Genomic DNA, 21,216 nt, shown 5'->3' with positions numbered 1-21,216 from the left:
GTATCTCACCGAAGCCAACACCCAGTCTCTTGGGTGATAATCCTGTTTTTGACCCACTGAACCACCATAACCTCCTCTTTGTGTGTACTTTGTCAGTCTTTATACTACTGCTCGGACCAAATATATTCCAGTGAACCTGCATGTGACAAAGAAAGGGAGTCCAGTTCTGAATGGCTTGTTAAAACTCATGTTTTGTGATTAGGCAGTGCACACAAAACTGCCAAAACTGCCAAATGTACACACATTAGCACTGGAATAGTGAATTTTTTATGATATGTAAAGCTCCTCTAGTTACTGCCTTTTATTGCAACACATGTGTGATATCTATCTACTGCAGGAAAATAAAGCCTGATATTGTGGTTCAGTTTGTGTTTGGAAGCTTGTTGTTGTAGTTGGTAGTTGTTTTTGTCATCTGTTAGAGGGAAATGTCAGTGCTAATCATTACTAACATAATCATGGTGAGTAAATCACCAAAGGGCCTCCACCTCTGCTGCCAATGGTGGAAAATGTTTCCTCAGACACTTTCAGAAATGGCACAATAAGCGCTCAGTGAGGATCATGTGTGGTTAGTGGGAAGGCTTTGGCATATGGCTAACATTATTATCATTCTCTCCGAAATGAGACTGTTTCCATCATACCAAATGGGGAAATGTCAGCCTGGATATGCTGCTCTTCACTGGAAAAGAGTCATGCGATAAAGATGGTTCCTCAGAAATGTTATTAGCAAACACATACTAGTATTTACTCACCCTTCTCAGTAAAGATGATATTGATTTAAGGGCAGAAACTGCATCCTTTAAATTTATTGTTCCACTTCTATTATTTCATTTCCACTGAATGTAAAACCACAATTTGACTCAGTTCTGTCGATTTCTGCCTGCCCTTCCTGTTACTTGCATCAGATCTGAACATGTCTATTTATGTCAGTCAAAACATTTAACAAAATTACTATAATCAAGTACATCGTAAAGAAAATGATCATTTATTACCATCTAACCACGACAGATGGACAGCTCCTGGTGCTGAAATGGAGTCCAGATGCATAAACTATCAATGAAAATGAAGAATAAAAACAGCTAAACATAATTTAAAGTAAACAAAACTGTAAGTCTTTAATCCAAACGCATCATTTGATTAAAATATATATTTTTTCTTATTAGACCAGGTTTTTTGTTCTTCCTTCTTCTTTGTCCTAACATTGTATTTCAGCAAAAACCCAAACTTGGCTGACTCAGGTATCAAAAAGCTATCAGTTTTTATAAATGCAAAAAAAAAAAAAAAAGGAATTTCAATTAAATTTGTTCCATAAAGAAACAGCAAAGAAATAACTTCAGCTTGGCATGAACAAATCTGAGTAGATAAACACTTATTAGTCTGCTTGTTCTTCTCTTAAATTCCTGTTTTCCCAAGAATACCTCTTTTATCTAAAGGCTCCAGCTTGGACTGCAGCCTGTCTTCTCAGTATCACTTCGGTCTAATGAATAATGAATGCATCTCTCAGAACTTTAACTCTATTCTGCAGACTCTGGCTCAGCTCAGACACCTGGCCAAGACTAGAAATACATGACAAGATTTACAACAACACCCACTCATTTTAAGGAACTATTTTATTTCTAAATACATTGAGAATATTCATATCAGCTAATAAACAAATGTGGTTGTACTACAGTTGTAAAACTGGACCTCCAGCACTAAAATCAACCATTTGATTTGAGTGGAATCGCTTGGTAACATGTTATATGAGGTTCTGTGTCTCTCCTCCCCCTTTCAACACCAATTCTCCTGGGTTCAACTCCTCAGTCTGGACACCATCTGTTTAAAGGCCAGAGCCACAAACCTCACATTTCCATCTACTCCTCCTCATCTGTTCATGCATGCACATGTTTTAATTAACATGCATGTTTAAAATATTTTGCTCACACCCAATTTAAAGCAGCTTAAATTTCCAGAAAGATTTTTTTAGTTAAAAGTTTGCGTTGACCTGCTGTGTTTGTTTGTGTTTGCATAAATTACTGCAAGTGTCGGTCCAACTTTCTGTTCCTCTTTACTTCCTCTTACTTTCTATCACTTTTACCTTCTGTCATGTCCACTTGCCAGTTTCCATAACCCTCATGTGTAAACAACAAATCACACTCTGCAAATGCAAACGAGCTGAAGTAGTTTAATCTGAATTTGTTCCTTATTTTTCACACCCCCTCCCTCAGCTCTCCTCTCTGTCTGGTTACCATCTGTTGTCATATATTGTTTCTGCTGATTTGGCATCAGATTACATCTAATCGATCAGCTCTGTCACCATGGCTACAGTGGTGAGGAGGAAGAGGGGGCTGGAAGAGGGGAAAGAGATAATACATTTTATCAGTTTTGCTGCAGTTCTCAAAGTTTTTGGCACAAAAAAGCACTTTGTCTTTTCTAATTTGTAAGTGGAGAAATATGAGACAATAATGTCAATGTGAAAAAAATACATCACAAATTAAAATTACATGAATTGTGCAAGTGTGAGGTGCAGTACACCAAGACGTGTGTGTGTGTGTGTGTGTGTGTGTGTGTGTGTGTGTGTGTGTGTGTGTGTGTGCCCATTGTCAGCTGGGATCATCTCTAGTCTCCCTGCAACCCTGAATAGTGTAAGCAATAACAGATAATGGATTGATGGATGGATGAATGCATTTGATGAGATTAAATGAACAGGAATTTACTTATTATTGATTGTTCTGTTTATTATTTATTAAATCAATGTTTCTTTGAGGTCTTTGAAATACAAAGAATATACTAAAAGATGCACAATGTGAGTTCTAAGAGCCAAATGCAATGAAGACAGGTCAAAACCTGTCTTCATTGCAAAAGAGAGTCACAGTCTGTACCTTAAAACTAGTCTATTATCTCTAATTTGTCACCATAACAGCAAAACATCATCCTGTGACACTTTGCTTTAAATCAGTTTGTACACAGTGTCATATTTATGCCGTATTCCTGTCACACATTTATACTTTTCCTCAAGATACTGTTGTCAACTACAACCTTGATTGCTAAAAGGTGTGATAAATGTAAAATGTAAATAAACACAGAATGCATCAAGTTCAGAATGAGTGTTATATTTACAAAAAACACAGGTTTCCCAGTTTGAGCATAAGATATCTTGTCTACATAATTTAATGCAGGCTGCAAAGGATTTGCATTCTATTTTGATTATGTTTCTCATAGCTTCTCAACTTTTTTAGAATCAGACTTGTACCCAACCACTAGCAGGTAAAAGAAATAAAACATTAATACATTTTAAAAGTAAATTTAAAAAGCATGCAAAAAAGTCCCATTTGTCCACAGTCAAGCATATATGAAAAATAATGTTCTAATAATACAGGAAATGAATGACTAATATAACCTGGTGTTAATGGAGCCATTCTTTCCAGGGAAATTGAATGACTTGGTACCAACTTTATAATATGCGCTTTGCAGGAGTAAAAGCTGCTTTAATCTAATTCACTGGAATTGTCTCTTTGTCTCCTGTTAATTGACAAAATAACAAACAACCGATCTCACCACCTTAAGACATTTTATATAGTTTTGCTTCCAATCTGGCACTTAGTTCTGTTTTGTTTTGGGACAGAAAATTCCCCACTGTCAAGTTAGAGAAAGAGCATCCCAGCGGAGCAGGATGAGGCAGTAAACAGACCATTTAAAAAATATAATTGACTAAAAGGGAAGCTTAAAAAGGAAAAGCAGAGTAGACGGATTTGATGCACACCTGAGAATAACACGGGGGATGTCTGTATGAGGCTTTATGCAAGTTAAAATTTGAGTGTTATCTGCTTTCAGCCAATCCAGCAGGACAGACATTACGGAGGACACCTGTTTCTAATTCTTCGGGGCAGTTAATGGACAGTGGAGACGTATGTTAATGATAGAGAGGGAGACTTTCGCTTGAGTCAGATAATCTACTCATGAAGCAGTGGCTCTCATCTCAGTACATGCCTGTGCTGTTATATTAAATAAATATGCACAAGGTTTGTCTGTCATCCACTCTATTAACAATGTAAGTCAGTGTTTTGCGGCGAGATGCTGTCACAGTTCAGTGAACATCACTTCATCACGCTGCCTTCAGGGACTTTGGCTCAGGAAAACCTACTTGGCTGGCAAAATATAATAAGTGACTTATTATCCCAGTGAGTACAGGAGAGGCAGACTGAGATCATATTATGTTGCACTGACTTGCACTGGTTCATTTAAGTACAGGATTAGTAGCAGTTACCATATAGTATATTAGAGGGAAAGCAAAAAAGTGCAATGGCAGGGAGAATTTATAATAACATTTATGACAAAAAAAAGAAAAAAAAGTTTAATTATATACATATTCACAATTTAAACATAAAAAATAAATATACTTTTTTTTAAATAAAATTTTGAATTTTGAAAATTGAAAAATTTGAAAATAGGAAAAAAATGTTAGGAAGAAGGACACAAAGTAATAAAAGTCACAATGTCATGTCAACAAATTATGATTTTTTTTACTTGTCAAAAAAAATTAAGGTTTTAAAAAAAAAAGATGTACTTTCTGCGAGATCTCGCAAAGATTTTGCGAGATCTTGCAAAAGTATAATTTTTTTTTTTACTTCTATTTTTTTTTCTTTCAATGTCCCTTAAGGGGCTCTGTAAAATCCTGCTTTTTTCTTTTTGTTGCAGAAGAGACATATTTTTCTCTCCTTATTCTGTGACACTCAATTGCCAGGAGACAGATAGATGTGTACTTCACAGCTGAACTAAAGTGAATTGGTTTGATATAAAAACAGACAGGAATGCAAAATCATTAAAATACCTAGTCATGTCTCAGGTCAAATGCAATATGAACAGCAATAGCATTAAATGATTGGCAGTTAATCTTTGACAACAGTAATAAAAAGTTTTAGTTTAGTTCTTGAGACATCGAGATGAACTCAAATAGTGACTGGCACTTATGTGTGAGAAACTGAATGTGACAGAAAGATTGGATTGCGCTGTCCTCTCTTGAGGCTGTAATTGTTGAATCACTTGAAGTTAAAGGAAATGTTGTCTCAGTTTCTTTCCAACATATTTCAATTTACTCTCCTGAATTAGAGAACTATCTCAGTGGGGATGTTTTCAGTGTGAGTCACACTTTTTCACCCACCCAATTGTTATAACACGAACAGAAAACAAGCAGAATCTACTTATACATGCTGTTTATACATATAAGAGGTTTTAGGTAATGGCAGGTTCAGATGTTTTTTTTTTAAATTAATTTACTAATAATCAAACCAACCAATCACTTGTCATTTATGTATTTTCACCATCTCTCTTTATTTCTCTGTGTCTGACAGAAAAAGTCAGTTGATGAAAAACTTCAGGGAGTATAAATGTGCACATAATTAGACACATGCAGTGCTATTTTTGCATATATATGACAGTCACTTGCCTGTTAGCACTTTTTCTGTCACAGCCCTCTTTTTTACTCTTCACTGTGTGATTGCAAGTGTTGCAGCATGCTGCTTACTGATGTATGCTGCTGCCTAGTGGACTAGCACTTACTGTTTAACTACATTGCTGAAGAAAAGTAATTTCTTGTAATTTAATCTGAGTCACACATAATTAAGTTGTTGAGGGCTAAGTAAAAGTAATGCTTTCTAGGTGATATATCAAGGCTTAAATTAATCTCTGGATTTAAGAGAAATGGTCAGAAGATAATTTCTGTGTTTGATCACTGGGTTATGATAGTGAAACAGGAGAAGAAGTGTCTGTTTAACAAATATTTAAGATATTATTTTAAGATATTTTAGAGGCCTCTGCAAGACCTAAACTTCCCCAAGCTGAAACAACTTGAATGACTTTTAATTTGTATCCCTGTCAGACAGCAGCGCCGAGAGTGCGCCAAAAGTACCACAGTAAATCCTGGAGCTCTGTTTACTTACGGTCATTCGAGTGATTAGATCAGTGGCATTAATCTGTTAAAGGTTGCAGTTTGCATGCTTTACAATGATTCCGTTCTGCCAATATACAGACACAATTCACGACTCACCATCTGGACGGCTATTACTCACTTTGGCCTTAACCTCCTCAATGTCTGGCTGATATTCACCAACTGTGATTAAAACATAAACGGCATCAAATCAATCTCTTTACTGGAAGAGAAATCTGGGCACTGTCACCATCTAGTGGTAAAAAAAGTGGGAAGAAAATGTCTGTTTCGGAAAATGGACGGTCTACGGAGCAATGAGCTGCAGGGCACAGATGCAAAAAGCACATTCAGCACTCTCCTCATCACCATCTAGCTTATTTTCAGGGACATTTTGCAAGTTAAGTGAACACTGCAGCTCAATCTGAAGATGAAGAGCATGTTCCCAGGGTCCTAATCTAACATTGTAAGAGATAGGTAAGGGCTAGCTTCACTGTTTGAATTGTAGAAGACAAAAGTGATATGGGCCATTTCAAATGCAGTTTAATGGTAAGGAAGGAGAACCACTGCAAAGGCCCACTGGTAGGTCAGGTTAGAAACCTCTATGTGTAGGTAAGTGTTGCTTTTTTCACATATACAAGAAATAATAATGCATACTGTTGAAGTGTATCTTTAGATAAAGTAGGCATTTTATTTAAGTGGCCATATAAGGAAGAACAAAAGCTGTATTTTCTCACATTGGCCACATGGTGGCACTGTAGGTTACATTTTCACATTATCATCAAGCCTTTAACATAATGACAAGTTAAAGGCCTCTGTTAGTACAGTATGTGTCTGTACATTTTAATGTACTCTATAATTGCATTGCTGTGGTTTTGTGTAAAAGAGCTCCTAAAGGTGGGCTGCAGATGTTCTGTAAGGCCTTGAGCAGCACACCTAAATTACCTGACACATGTAGTAGAAAGTGTGAAACATACTTGCAAGCAATGTTGCAACAAATCAGTCTGGGATCATGTAGCTCAATACATCACAAAGCATGAAAACACACCTCCCGGCAAAACACATGATCCCTTCCCGTCACAACAGAGGGAATGCAGCCAGAGGCTCAATGTGAAGCACATACAAGTGTGTGAAAAGAGTAAACACCAGAATGCCTCATGATTTTTAATTCAAACCACGCATGTAGCAATCTGACAACAAGCTACCAATCCCTAAAACTCAAAACAATTTTAATAAGCAAGAAAATAGAGAGACGGTGGGAGGAGTGACAGCTGACAAAGTGTATCCATATGTTCACTCATGCAGCGTTTTTGCATGCATGTGCGCTTATGTGCTAATATGTAGCAGTTGTTCATTAACCCCTCTGCCTCACAGTGGCTTGATAGATGGTACTTTAGTTGATTTTGATCCCAGATGTGCGCCAGCTCATGTCTCATGCCTTTGATGTCCATTGCGCAGACTATTTTTTTTTTTTACAGGGCATCATTCGTGAGTGGGCTCGACCGCAGGCAACTGTTTCTTTAGAGGAAAGTAATGTAAAGGCAAACAGAGCTGGAAATCAGCGAGGGCAGAGTGAGAGGATCACTGAGCCACATCTGCTTCATGTGGTTGGAAGACATCAGGAGTGGCACACCATTTTTCAACATCTTGCATGCAGACAGACAAAGTCAGACACGCATGCTCTCAAAATATAAACTGTATAGCGGACACAGAAAAACCTACACTTTGTCTCTTTCTGGCTAGGCGAAAATGTGAAAAACACACATAGAAGATATATGTGCAAGAGCATTATTGTAAGTTTATCATTTGTTTAAAATGGGCTACATCTGCAACTAGTTTCACCGATAAAAACGTACATATTCTTGGCCTTTAGTGGTACAAAAATTCCACTCCCAATTTAAAAATTTAAGTTCAGTTAAAGATATGTAGATAATAGTCCTTAGAGATGCTGGCTTATTGACTGATGACTTGATTGCTGATTGACAGCACCTGTGAGAGTACAAATGACCCAGAAGGCCATGTGTTGTTTTGTATAAAAGCAGCATGTTGGGCTTTGCTCCACAATGAGCTGCTGTTCCCATCAACACACCAGCTAATTGAGACATCCAGCATTTACAGTTAACATCTTGCGTCAGAATGGGTGAGTTTTCAGCTGTTTGTTCCAATATTTACTGACTGGTTTAACAGAATGTGTTTCATGTTCCAGCTTAGGTTAGAGCATGTAAACTGTCTTCATGTTTCCTTTGTGAAGTTTCTGATCTGATGTTTAATTCTTGGTTTTTAACAGCAAAGAAAGTGTTGATCGTGTATGCCCACCAGAGCTCTGGCTCATTCAACGCTGCAGCTAAGAACGCTGCAGTGGAAGTTTTAACCGCTCAGGGCTGCACAGTGGAAGTGTCTGACCTGTATGCCATGAAGTTTAAAGCCACTGCTACAGCTGACGACATCACCGGTATAAAAATAGACCAGTTGATTTTTAAAGTTCTGCTTTTAGTTAGCTTTCGGAATTACAGGAAACATTTATTGTCTCTACAGGAGAAGTTAAGAATGCTGATCACTTCCGGTATGCAGAGGAGACCAAACTGGCATGGCAGGAAGGAAAACTGTGTGCTGATATCACTGAGGAACAACGCAAACTCACTCAGGCAGACCTCATCATCTTTCAGGTAGAGCTTGAGGGACTAGGGAGAAAATGCAGGTGGAAAGTTAAATATTTTAACTAGTTTGACCAGCAAACTTCCCCAGTTGCTTAAGAGAACTACTTTATATTAAGTTATCTGGAATTGTGTTTAAATATGCAAGTGAGGCCTTGTTAATGTGCTTTAGACATAAATGTTCAGAACTTAAATCTGAACACTAAAGCAATGTTCAAAATTCTACCTTTTTGACCTTAAGTCAAAAGTTTATCTCTTCACTCCATAATTCAAATTCTGTTTAATTCATTAAAAACATCTATTTGCCACATTTTTAGAAATGTGTAAAATCTGTCATGATTCATGAACAAACATTAGCATAAACCTTTGGAATATAGCTTGGCATAAAACTGCAAAGACTGAATAAAGTGCTACTGAATTGGTGGTTTTTGTTTTAGAGTAATGAGAGAACTCATTTTGCAAATGCATGCATTTTCTTTACTAAACACAACTTTCCAAATGTTACTTGCTTTAAAACAATTATTGTATAAAATGCAAATGGGCAATATCTAATGCTAACTTTAGGGTTGCACTACTGAAATATACAACACCTGTCTATTTTGGATGTTTTCATTCCACTCTATAAGGGGGGGGAGACCTGTTGCGTTATATTGAACAGTGTTTATGCCTGTAGTGTCTCTCCTTAAGCTTACTTTAAGCCCTTCTCCTCAGTTCCCCATGTACTGGTTCACTGTTCCAGCAATCATGAAGGGCTGGATCGACCGTGTGCTCACACTGGGCTATGCCTACTCGCAGGAGAAGCGATACAGCCAGGGAATCTTCAAGGTAAGGGCCCAGATAAAGGCTTTGCATTACTAGGCTGAAGCTTTTTCCACTCTAAACTTATTGGCTTTTCGCACAGGAAAAGCAAGCCATGCTGTCCTTCACCACAGGATCTCAGGAGTCCATGTTCAGTGCAAATGGCATCAATGGAGACATGAATGTCACACTGTGGCCACTGCAGGTACTGCTTCAAGATTAATTGACTCAAACAAGCATTAAATGGCCATAACTGACATTAATGTCTTTCTCTTTCCAGAATGGCATCCTGCACTACTGTGGCTTCCAGGTTCTGGCTCCGCAGATCTTCTGGGCTCCATCTCATGTTCCCTCTGAGGCACGCAGCACCATGCTGGAGAGCTGGCGTACACGACTGCAAGGACTCCTAGAAGAGAAGCCGCTTTCCTTCACTCCCCTGGACTGCTTTGATGGGGAGAAGGGTTACCAGCTGAAGCCTGAGGTCCATGAGAAGCATGCCACCAAGGAGTACGGGCTAACAGTGGGGATCCACCTGGGCAAGGCACTCCCACCCAACAACCAGATGAAAGCTGGAGTCTGAAGACAGCGGGGCCTCACCATGTCAGAGCTGTCTTTGATTGTCTGGAAAATAAAGAGCAGCCTGAATATTCTAACTTTCTGTTTGTACTTGGAGTGTATACTGTCTTAGTAATTCAAATCATGTAGGGCTGAATATTTCTGTCTGGGTTATGACTTCAGCTTTCATGGCAATGTACAATAAATGTTACTGTGGCAACCAGAAGTACAACAGGTGACTTTTCTATATATATAAGTAGGAGGGCACATGTCCCTCAAGCTGCTGCTGCTTAAGGGACATATGACAAAGAATTTCCTGCAGCTTTTATATTAAACTGAGAAAAGCAAAAGGGTTGCTGTATAAGCACTGTCTCAAATTATGCCGTTAATTCAAAGTCATGCAATGCTATTCAGAAGGTTTTTGGTCTGCTCTATAATGCCCCATGGAAATCAAATACACTTCTGATGAGAGCTTCCAGACTAAGACACATTTGGGAATAAGTCTGGCAATACAAGTCTACTCTAGTTCAAAAATTTGCATTTTTGCTAAATGTAAATGGCAAGTTTATGGTAATTTAGCTAAAATGCATGTGATTTGAGACGCACTGAAAAATATTTGGAATAAACTGAGTTTGTAAACATCTGTTTGTGCTGTTGTGGGAATGTACCTCCCATTTTAAAGACTCTTCCATCTTTGCATTCTTTCACTGCGGAGGCATGTGGAAAGTTTAAGAATTCAAAGTAATGTTGGATCACTGAAAGTATTAAAGTGGACCCTTTTCCAATGTTGTCAGTTACATACTCACACAACCATTGACCAAATATGTTAAGCTTTTTACACAAGACCATGAAACCCATTCATGCTGACTCATTATCTACTTTTTTTTAATAAAGCAGATGAATCTCAGTGTGCAAGATCTTAACCCCATGTGAGTTTGATCCAACCCTCAGGTCTTTTTCTCCATATTACTCTGCATAATGGACTTTAATTGGTCCTATTAGTCTACAGTAACAAATCTGAATTTGATTCTTTTCATAAAGTGCACCTTTACATCTCTCTTAGCGCACTTTTTGTCTCAAGAGTATCCTTGTTCTGACCTCTCAGATCTGCTTGGCCTATCGGGAGAAACGCCCTCCTCCTTTCCTCTGATTGCTTTGATGGGGAGAGAGGTTTGCAGCTGAAGTCCATTTGGAAAACCTGCTCGACAAGGAGTTTGATCTGAGAGTGGGAACCCACCTGGGGAAACCACTCCTAACAGCCAGATCAAAGCTGGAGGTTAGTGATGAACACTGCTCTCTGGCTCTGCAAGTGCAATAAACTTAATTTCTTGCTGATTCTTGTGGAAGTTTGGCTTGAATGTTTGGGTGGGCTAAGCTGTGTGTACTTTTGTTTTGGACTGGTTACTTTGAACAAATCAACTTGCATGCCGTCTGGCTGAGGCTGAAGTGCCCTGTACGCTGTATACAGACATGCTGACGACTTAAAGAGTTTGCTTGCAAGCAGGTTTGGGCAACATAAGTGGCTGAGCACTTTCCCAGAGAAGCAGCTTTTGTTTGGGTATGGAGGAAATGAGATGGGGGGTGGGGGAGTACACTTAAGGAAATGGCCTTGCACTCTGATGTCCAGACCACAGCCTGTGACATGTAGGAACTCAACGGTGTGCATATTTCACAACTGGGGTTTCACAAGGTCACTGTGTGTTTGTTTGCGTTCAGTCAGGTCCAATTTCATAATCACCTGTCTCTGCAGCCAGAACACGTTCAGTTCATTTCCTTATTTTGCTGTCAAAAAAAATCTCCCATCCTGAGGGTTCTAGGCGTTTAGACGTTTTTTTTCTTCAGTTTAATATTGTGCTAAGACTCGAGGCCTCTCAGCTAAACACTATCTCCCCACATGAAAGGAGCCGTAGATGACACTGAGGTTAAATAACGTCTTGAGTGTTATGCGTTTGAAATGTGTGAATCATTATGCACTAATTATCTTCATCCTTGTAATTAAAATACACAAACTCTGCATCAGTAGATCTACACAGAAATTTACACAATCCTACTATTGTCAGTTTGAAGATTTTGGAGTTTGCTTTTTCTATATGCATCATTGTCCCGGACAGAAAAGTTCAGAGTTGGTGTGTTGGGAGGGCATTGAGTGTTTATGTATGTAAGAGTTACACCACAGTCTGTGATCTGGTGTCCGTCCGGCTTTCCCATTGTCCATCCCAGTTCTCCCACCCTGGCTGCAGGGAAGGCCATTTTTGGCTGGTTCAATGGGAGGAAGTGGGCACCGTTTACCAGATATGGAACATAGTCACAGGAAATTCAGTCCTGCTTTACTGAACGCTCAAATTCACACGATCATTCAAATAATTAAAAAAAATGTTTAGAAGAAGCCTGAGAGCTGAGTCGACCTGGAGACTTTTATTAACATTGACCTTTGAACTTTGCAGTGTTGGCTAAATATCACAAATCTCATCCTCATCCCGATTTATTGTGCTCCATCACGTTCCATATTGTGCCAAGTTCACTTGGCACTTGTAAGTTAGGAAGAGGTGTCACTCTTGGCAAAAAAAGCAAATAATCATATATCACACAATATGTCAAACTATTCCTTTAAAGGATTGTAATAATGTTTCAAATGAAAATATGAAAAATTCATATATACATATAAATATGAATACATGATTCCTTAAAACTGATGCCTGCAGTGCTGAGCCAGATGTGATTGATTGTTCTTTGTTGGCTTTTGGTTGTTTTGATTAGGCTTTAAATGGGTCTCTGTGTTTGCACCAGATGTCATAGGGTTAACAACAGGCCAGCCATTAAACACCATGACCCAAAACAGACAGGAGAGAGAGAGAGAGAGAGAGAGAGAGAGAGAGAGAGAGAGAGAGAGAGAGAGAGAGAGAGAGTGAGAGCTCAGCTGAGAAATGAGGTAAACTAAATCAACCATCCTCACACTCTTTCAGTGGCCACATTAAAATCCAATCAATTATACCTCAGCGATAACCACAGCTTGTTGAATGTTGCCTGTGTGAGAGAGTGAGTCCATGCGTGCATACACATGACGAAAGACGAGCGCAGTTCACAGCAGTTCTATTAAGATTGGCAGCAGGAAAGGTTTGTAATGAGCTACACTTGTGTTTCCCTTTAGCTGAACTTCAAACTGACTCCTTTACCTTCGTATCACAGAGTGTCCATTGTGTGTTCACCATCATTATGAAACGGAGGAATTCACTGTGACATCTGAGCACAATCATCCCCCAAACTACACCAATCACAGTAGCCTCTTAAATCAAGTTATTCTTGCAGCACAAAGATAAGTTCCCACAGTCCTTGTTAGGGAGAAAAATCACAAGATTGATAGTCCAATAAAACACTTCTTTACATTTCCATTTTTAAATAGTTTTACTTCAGGGAGTACGCTACCATACCTGAGACACCAGGAAAAATATGTCAGGTGGATCAACCTTTGGCATGGCAGGAGATAAAATATTTTTATGGTTTTATTTTCTCATAAATTCATGTTGTAAACTTCCATAAGTATCTGAAAATATGTGAAAGATAAATCTCTCTTGTTTGTGATCAGGGCCTGAACAGCTGGTTATAAAATGATAGAGAAGGGAAGACTAAAACAGCTGCGGAGGAACAAAACAAATAGAGCCAAGGAGCTCCTTATCCAAGGGCCACAAAAGGATAGAACAACACGGGTGAAAAAATAATAACAATCACTACCTCCTTCCTCTTTTCATGAACTTCTGCAGGATGTGTCTTTCATGCCTTGCTCTCTTCATCCTCATCTCCATCCTTCTTTTGTGTTCCTCTTCTCCTCTCACCACTGTGAAAATGCACAGGAAGCTTTTTACCACAATGGGACTTTTCTCACATCTTTTGCTCATTAGGGATATGAACATTCATTGGAGGGAACTGACTGCATTTGACCACATATAAGCAAACACTTTCACAAATCAAGCTCCTGACATGCACTTCACTCAGCTTGCCTGGCGGTGATAGGGCCCAGGCAGGCCTGCGCTGTGCAACTTTGAAACACTTACACGGAAGGCCTGCTATCGTGGTTTTGATGAATAGATGGACATCAGGCTTTTGGCCCCCGTTCAGGCTCTGATGTATGGAGTGCCTGGTACTGGGGAGCTGATGTGAGCAAAGCTGTTTCGTATTTACGAGCCGAGGTTTGAGTGTGGCTGGGAGGTTCGGGGAAGGCTCTTGGTGGTTTGGGGCGTCAGAGTGACAGGGTTAAGACTGCAGTCAGCCATTATGCTCCTCTCTAAATCCTCTCCTATACCCTAATGAGAAGCAGATCTCTGCTATCTCTACCACAGCCTGCAGAGGGATGGGAGCAGCAGAACATCCTGTCCCTCGCTTTTTGATCCCTTGCTCCCGTGTTGACTCCCTTTCCTTTTCTATCTCTGATTCAATCTTCTATTCGGGTTTAGTTCCATGCATCTCCCTTGGATATTTCTCCCACTGTCACACATCAGTATAAACAATGAAAAACTACAAATGGCCTCATATGTTTTTGTCTGTGAGTAATAAATGGAGCTGAAGCTCAGGGTTACAGATGAGACTACGAGGAAAGACTAGATGAATGGGAGTTCTGGGGCTCCTCACTCGGAGCTCCAGGCACACAGGGCTCAGCTCCAGATGCTGCCTGGGTTGCCACATCCTGGACGTTAACCCCCCCTGCAGTGCAGCGTTTGCTTGTGTGCATGCGATCAGCAGAGAGATCATGAATTAGAACCACCTGGGACAGATAGAAATGGCTTGAGGTAATTTTCCATCACACGCTGCTTTGGTGATTTTGATCATTTTTTGCCGCAGGGTCATTTTTAAAGGACATGATATTTACACTGTATCGCCATTAAGATCTTTCCCCATTAAAGCGAGACAGGCTTCATTTTGCTGGCATGTTTATCTACGCTATTTATTCCACCATCCTGTTTGAGTGCTGTGAAGTCGTGTTTATACCCAATAAAGCCCGCAGTGTTTGGGTTTCTCTCAGTGCTCACGCTCTTATAATACTTGAAATTTCTTGTTTGCAAATGGCACGTCACTTTGTCTATGTTATTTCGGCCTGTTTACCACTGATGCAGAGTTTCAAACTTAAACCATGAACTTGATCCCAGAGTCGACACTGAGGCTTTCATGCACAGCCAAAGGCTAGCAAGGTAACACCTAAAGGGAATGCAGCCGGTAAAGCTATTGCTGCAGGCTTCTCCAAAACACCAGCGCATTCCAGCAGTGCCGATGATCCATTTTTCATTTGGCATGACAGGACAATAGGGGTGAAAGTTAGCCACCTTATCTGTGAACTCCGTGTCAGCAGTATGGAAAGGCAGTGTGTTGTGAAGCATACATCAGGATTGTCAGGATAGGATTACTAGATTAGAGCTACAGCCCCCGGGGAGCACAGTGAGACGGACACCTTCTCCTGCAGCCCGTAGACAGATTCTGTCATTCACTAATCCGTAGTGGACACTCACTGTCCCCTGGAGCAGGACTTTTCTTCAGCTTTTTTCCTCTCTTCTGCATGATCCCATTGACCTGGCTGGTATTAATGAACATAGTGTGCGGATGTGTGTGTATGTGTTTGTGCAAAAGTACTGAATGGGTGGGGGTGGAGAGAAACATGTATGGCTTGGGGAAAGCCGATCATGCACAGTTTGAGTTACTGCTGCGTGCAGAGATGATAGACAAAGTCAATGGACTGTATGAACCACAGCCGGTCATAGTCAGCAGCTTAGCATGAATTTACTGACAGATTTGTTGAGGTCACAGAAAAAAGGAGGTAAAGAAAAGAGCAAATACAGAGCTCTGCGAAGCAAGGAGATGTTTAAGGTAAGATTTTACCTTGGCTCTGTGGTGGTCATCTCTGTCTGTCCACCACTTTGACCCATAATGAAATATCTTATAACAACTTGGATGAATTGCTATAAAATACATTTTCAAACATTTAATGTCCCCTGAGGATAAATTCTGGTGATGCCCTGACTTTTCCATCAACACCACGAGGTTGACAGCTGTGGTTCAGAGTTAGTTATTAGCTGAGTTGATCATCTGACTTTCTACTAGGGCCACAGTCAGTTGAAAGTTTTGTTTTTGTTTTTGTTATTCAGTGACTGGCAAAAAAATGTGTACAAAGTTCCCAGACAATACTGACCTTGGTAATCCCCTGACTTTTCCTGTAGCGCCACCATGATGTTCTCATAGTATCTCAAAATATTTCAACCTTTTGTGGCCCTTGGTGAATTGCTCTGAAATTTGGTACCAATGTGGCCAATGTGGCCAATGCAGAAGTACCTTAATCCTGCATTCTTTCTACTGACCAGCAGGGGGCGACTCCACTGGTTACAAAAAGAGTTATTGTATGTTATGGTATACTTTAGGGGCTACTTTAAGGGCTCCCTTAGTGCACTCTATGTTTATTTCTTAGAACTTTGACCATTGTAAAATCATGGTCACCTTAAACCTCGCTAACCCTAGCTAGCTAGTGTTAGCATTAGCTAATAAATTCCTTAGCATCCTCCTCCCCAGCTTCACCCTCTCATTTAAATATGGTAATGTCTACATCCAAAAAACAAATGAAATGTCCAAATGTCAAACTCAAGGATTCAAAACCTTAGTCCACGAACCAATGGGTGACCTCACAAAGAATATGTCCACCACTCAAGCAGTATGCAATGCTAAAGTTATAAATTGTGAGCATGATAACATGCTGATTCCTTAGCATTCACTTTTAGATCAAGTAAAGCCTCACAGCCCTGTTTCCATGGCTGTAGACTTAAAGTCTAATCTAGTAACATGGTTACAAAGGGAACCATTTGATCCATCAAAGCTCTAAAAAGCCCCCTACGCTCCCTGCCAAGCACCTGATGAATATAGTGCAGCATTTAGCAGATATTTCCCTAAAGAGCAAACAATGCAGATCTAAAAGTAGAGTGGATATTTGACTCACACTCGCCAGGTGGCCAGAAACCCAACCCCAAATGAATGCTAATGGAACTTTGTGGCTGCTAGATGTTCACCATAGTTCACCATATCAGTGATGGTATGTTGGTACATCTTCCCGCTGTCCCCGAGTGGCCCCTTGCCTCAACGTTGAAAGCCTTTTTTTTTTTTTGCATGACATGACATCCGAGCAGCTCTCAGGTTTCACTAACATTCATGGACTGGTGTGAGGGATTCTCTGTCAATGTGAGGAATGCCTTGGTTGCTAAATTCCCCAACAGGGACACACTTCTTCTGCCAAATACGCACCTGCATGAACATATCCCAGAGAGACACAAAAGATCACCTCATCACGAGCTCGCAGAATATCAGCAGTGACAAAACACTGGCTGGAAAACCCAAGACAAAGCCAAACTGAACAAATAGCTGCCAATCTTTTGTCCTTTGAATTTTTAAAAGCTCCATTACTCCTTGTTTTCATACATTCCTTCGAAAGCTTCATCCACTCCGTCTGAGGACTGCCTTCAGATTCCCTCACACGGGGCCCTTATCCTCCTGAAAGATAATTGTAAATGAATAAGTAATTAAGTGAAAGATGACTGAGGTTAGAAGAGCAGGGGATAAGGAGGAATGTGAGGGAGTAGAGAAATGCAAGAGGGGAGCCTCAGAGCGGGAGGGAGGGCGACTGGTGATGGTAAAGATGTGGTAGAGAATGAGTTTGAGAGAGACCCTCTGAATGGGGATTTGCACGAAAATAGATTGGGTCTGTCAGACCCCCCACCGTGTCACAGGGCTAGACTACAATAGAAACAGCAGTCATTAGGAATAACTCTCTCCATCTTTCTTCCTCTGTTTTCTACAACGTTTTTTCTCCCCCCTGCCCCCGCCTCATTCTTTTACGTCATTGCCACCTTGTTTTCCTTCTTGTAGTCGCCGACCCTTTCCATATCCTTATCTCTTCATCGTTCTGTTTTTGCTGTGAGGGAAAACGTGTATGGCGAACTCAGCCTTGGCCTAGAACCAGCTGAAAGGAGCCATACTGTATGAATGCTCTCTCCAAAAATGAAAGACTCACACTTGAATTTGAATCACGGACCATCAAACTCTGGTTGTTGTAGGTGTAGTAAGTAAAGAGCGGACAGAAAAACCAGCAGTAGAATTACAGTATTGGAAAATGTAATTACAGCTATTAAAGTGCTGTAATTAAGCACTAATTGTTTTTTTGGGGGAAGCAAGCTTTCAAATGAACATTGACCTTTCACCTTTTAAACTTACAACAGTATATAACAATATAACAGTTGTTTAGTTCCACAAAAGGAACTTTTAGCATCCATTCAAAGTCTTATTTCTGGCCAGCTGATGAATCTAAGTCCAACATTCACTCTCTTTTAGTTCTGTTTTAGCTACCACCAACCTGAGCTAAAAGATGCTGAACTTATTTCTCTGTTTGTCACTTTAAGATACAGTTTTCAAATGCAACAGATAACTGTATATAAAAGCAGAATCTGTAGACAATGGCATCTCAATTTGGCATTGGAAGCTTTATGGTTTCTGTTATTTGTGAAAGTAGTATTGACCAATCGAGCAGGCTTTGGTGGTCCATGTCCAAAAGTGGAAACACATTAGCTGGAAAACAATCTCAGCAGCCATTGGCTATTGTCTGATGTCGATTTAGCCTTTTAGTTTAGGTAACTTAGCTAAACTAAACATTTGGTCATAGATGCCATCTCTCAATTTCAACTCCTCTCAAGTTGCTAATCAGACAGTAAACAATGAGCAGGCCTCAGAAGAGGAAGGCCTGGCTCTAATATCTGTTAATTCTGGAACGCCAGAATTATTCCCAGATGCTAAATTGACATCAAGAAGGTCAGAGAAATTTGTAACATAATATTAAGAAAGAAAAATACCTTTGAATGGATTCAGGCAAACTGTAAAGTGTTTTTTTCAAATTGATTTCACATCACTTCATTTAATTTTTCTCTATACATTCAATCCTGTTCCCTTGCTGTTTGTTCATTTTAGTTGCCGAACTATGGCATCAGAGCCTCAAAAATAATCCTATTCCATCCAATTCTAATTAGATTTTTTTTTTTTTGCAGGTAGCCGGATGGCCTTTTCTCAAACAACACATACACACAGTCACACACACACCCCTGCTGTTCCCATTTTGGCCTCCCTGTGAATGAGGGCTGCAGAACAGAGGTTGACAGCAGTCTGCAGGGCTACGGATGCTTATCAGAAAGGCTTACAAATCCCCCCTGATGCTCCTGATATGGAGGACAATGGGTATGCGTGCGTAGTGGGAGCTCTCTTTAAAGCCTCATTGAAACCGACTTCACTACTCTGCTCTTTAATGAGGTCAGAGTAGCCTGCTGGCTGCATTTCATCACTGAATACAGGGCATGCAGTCATAATAAACTTCAGTGGGGTGACCTGTACGAGTCAACAATATCTTTTTCCTAAGAAAACAAGCAGGACATACTGTACCTGGTGAAACCAAGACTTCAATCACTAGACATGATATCAAAGCAATTACTTTCACTTACAAGCTCTGTCAAAGTAGATTATAATGATTTGACAACTCAAACATAATTCATGGGTATACTTCATACATTCCTCACGTTCTTTCTTCTTTTTGTGATTCTGTCTTTGTATTGAACTTGGGGTTAATTGCCCTGGTGGGAGCAGCTGTGAGGCCACCAGAGTTGCAGGTGAGCTTTCAACGGCTTTCAGTAAACACACCAGCCTCCCACAATGCTTTGTGCTGCTTCCAGAGGATGTGCCTGAAATGAGACTGAATAAGGCTCAAACGACAATGAAACAGCAAGGCTTCTGCAGCTGATCCTGATGTTTATAGTTTCAATGCAAGCATTGCATTAATAAAAGGAGGGCGGAAAATCCACCCTTTTGCATTTTAAATTGGTCAGATTTATTCTAAATCACAGAAACTGGCTTCAGTTTAAAACATAAACTAAATAAGAATATAGATTCTGGTGTAGTTCGTTTTTCAGAGGGTGTTTTCAGCTACCTAAGTGTGACTGGGTGTTGGGTTTAACCCGTCTGTTGGTTTTGGGTGGAAGCAGAAGACAGTAGACGTGGTTTACTGACTGGTTTCATTTTTAGGTGGCCGGGGCGGGTCACGGGGAGGTGCCCTTGTAATATGGTGCAATGTGGCCAATGTGTAATGTGCAGTTTGTTATACAGTTATCCTTCATGTTGTTGCTGTTATATTTTGCAACGGTCACTAAATCATGATAAAAATCCAATTTAATTTAAAAGACATAAGATTGGATGTTTGTAAAAAGCATCTCGAATTTGCATATATTTCAGTGTTCCAACCCCCTTTCTACTGACTCCATACATACGATTAATAAAATATAACAATATTATATATCTTATTATAATATGATGCTGTACAGTTTTATTGATGCTTTACACAAATTAGATGATTGTGGAACTTACAGGCCATATACAAACTAGCATATGGTAAAATTTAAATGTAATGTTGATTGTTGTACCAATCTATATTTATTTATGATTAATGCATACTAATTTCTAACGTATAATGAGCCCATATATAGCAGTCACTCAGTCATTGCAACACAGTCTTACTGAGCCAGTTTGCAGCATCTCAACAGATAGTGTCAAAAACTATTGCATTACTGTACATGATAGCCACTTTCCTAAAGTGAATCATGAAAATAATATAGTAGATTATTATGCTATACATACTTTAGAGGGAATAATAAATTGGAGGTATGAATAGACCTGCATGTCAGATTAAAAACACATGTGGAAACATGCAGTTGAAATGATTTATTGTGCATTTTTTTGATCGCCTATTCAAAGCAGGCAGTAAAGCATTACATAAATAATTTAAAAAGATCACTGTTTCAAATGTGTGCAATGTTTAAACAGGTATGAGTGAAATATACATTGTAAAAACCTTTAGGGTTGCATGTTAAACGTAGGCTACTTCTTCTAAGTTTGCATATACTACAGATTCAGCTATAACATTTTTTCTTAATGACATATATATAGCCTAATTGTATAATTATATAGACCACAGTGCCATTTTATAGACATGCATATACCTGCATACCAGATAAAAACTTGCATAAAGTATAATAAAATTTCCAGCAATGTTAAAATGTATTGTGTATTATATATGGAGCGTCGTAAGCAGGAATTTGCGCGTGCTTTTTCACCTTTTTTTGGCCGAAACTCGCTGTGCTGCTCACTGTTTATTGAGCGCCTCAGGCGATGCCATGTCAATACGCAGAGCTGTTAGGACCAGCCTTGGAGGCGTAGCTCCACCGAGTATCAGCAAGTGCAGAACAAGGAACAGGC

At 39.7% G+C, this 21,216-nt stretch overlaps 1 protein-coding gene across 1 annotated transcript; it reads left to right on the top strand.

Annotated features, from left to right (window-relative positions):
- Positions 1-7,882: 7,882 nt before the first annotated feature.
- Positions 7,883-10,132, top strand: LOC131979087 (ribosyldihydronicotinamide dehydrogenase [quinone]-like). The gene is made up of 6 exons (XM_059342994.1): positions 7,883-8,039; positions 8,187-8,351; positions 8,435-8,565; positions 9,265-9,378; positions 9,455-9,556; positions 9,632-10,132. Exons 1-6 carry the CDS (start codon positions 8,036-8,038, stop codon positions 9,929-9,931), a joined length of 816 nt encoding a protein of 271 aa, XP_059198977.1. The 5' UTR covers positions 7,883-8,035; the 3' UTR covers positions 9,932-10,132.
- The last annotated feature ends 11,084 nt before the right edge of the window (positions 10,133-21,216 follow it).

Source organism: Centropristis striata, chromosome 10, assembly GCF_030273125.1.
Source record: "Centropristis striata isolate RG_2023a ecotype Rhode Island chromosome 10, C.striata_1.0, whole genome shotgun sequence".
NCBI lineage: Eukaryota > Metazoa > Chordata > Actinopteri > Perciformes > Serranidae > Centropristis > Centropristis striata.
The sequence above is the reverse complement of the archived record's forward strand: the minus strand, read 5'-3'. Positions and strand labels throughout refer to the sequence as shown.

Excerpts from the sequence above, each read along its gene's own strand:
- LOC131979087 (XM_059342994.1), top strand. Across the intron at positions 8,566-9,264 it reads CAGACCTCATCATCTTTCAG|TTCCCCATGTACTGGTTCAC; the intron begins GTAGAGCTTGAG and ends CCTTCTCCTCAG. Across the intron at positions 9,379-9,454 it reads ACAGCCAGGGAATCTTCAAG|GAAAAGCAAGCCATGCTGTC; the intron begins GTAAGGGCCCAG and ends CTTTTCGCACAG.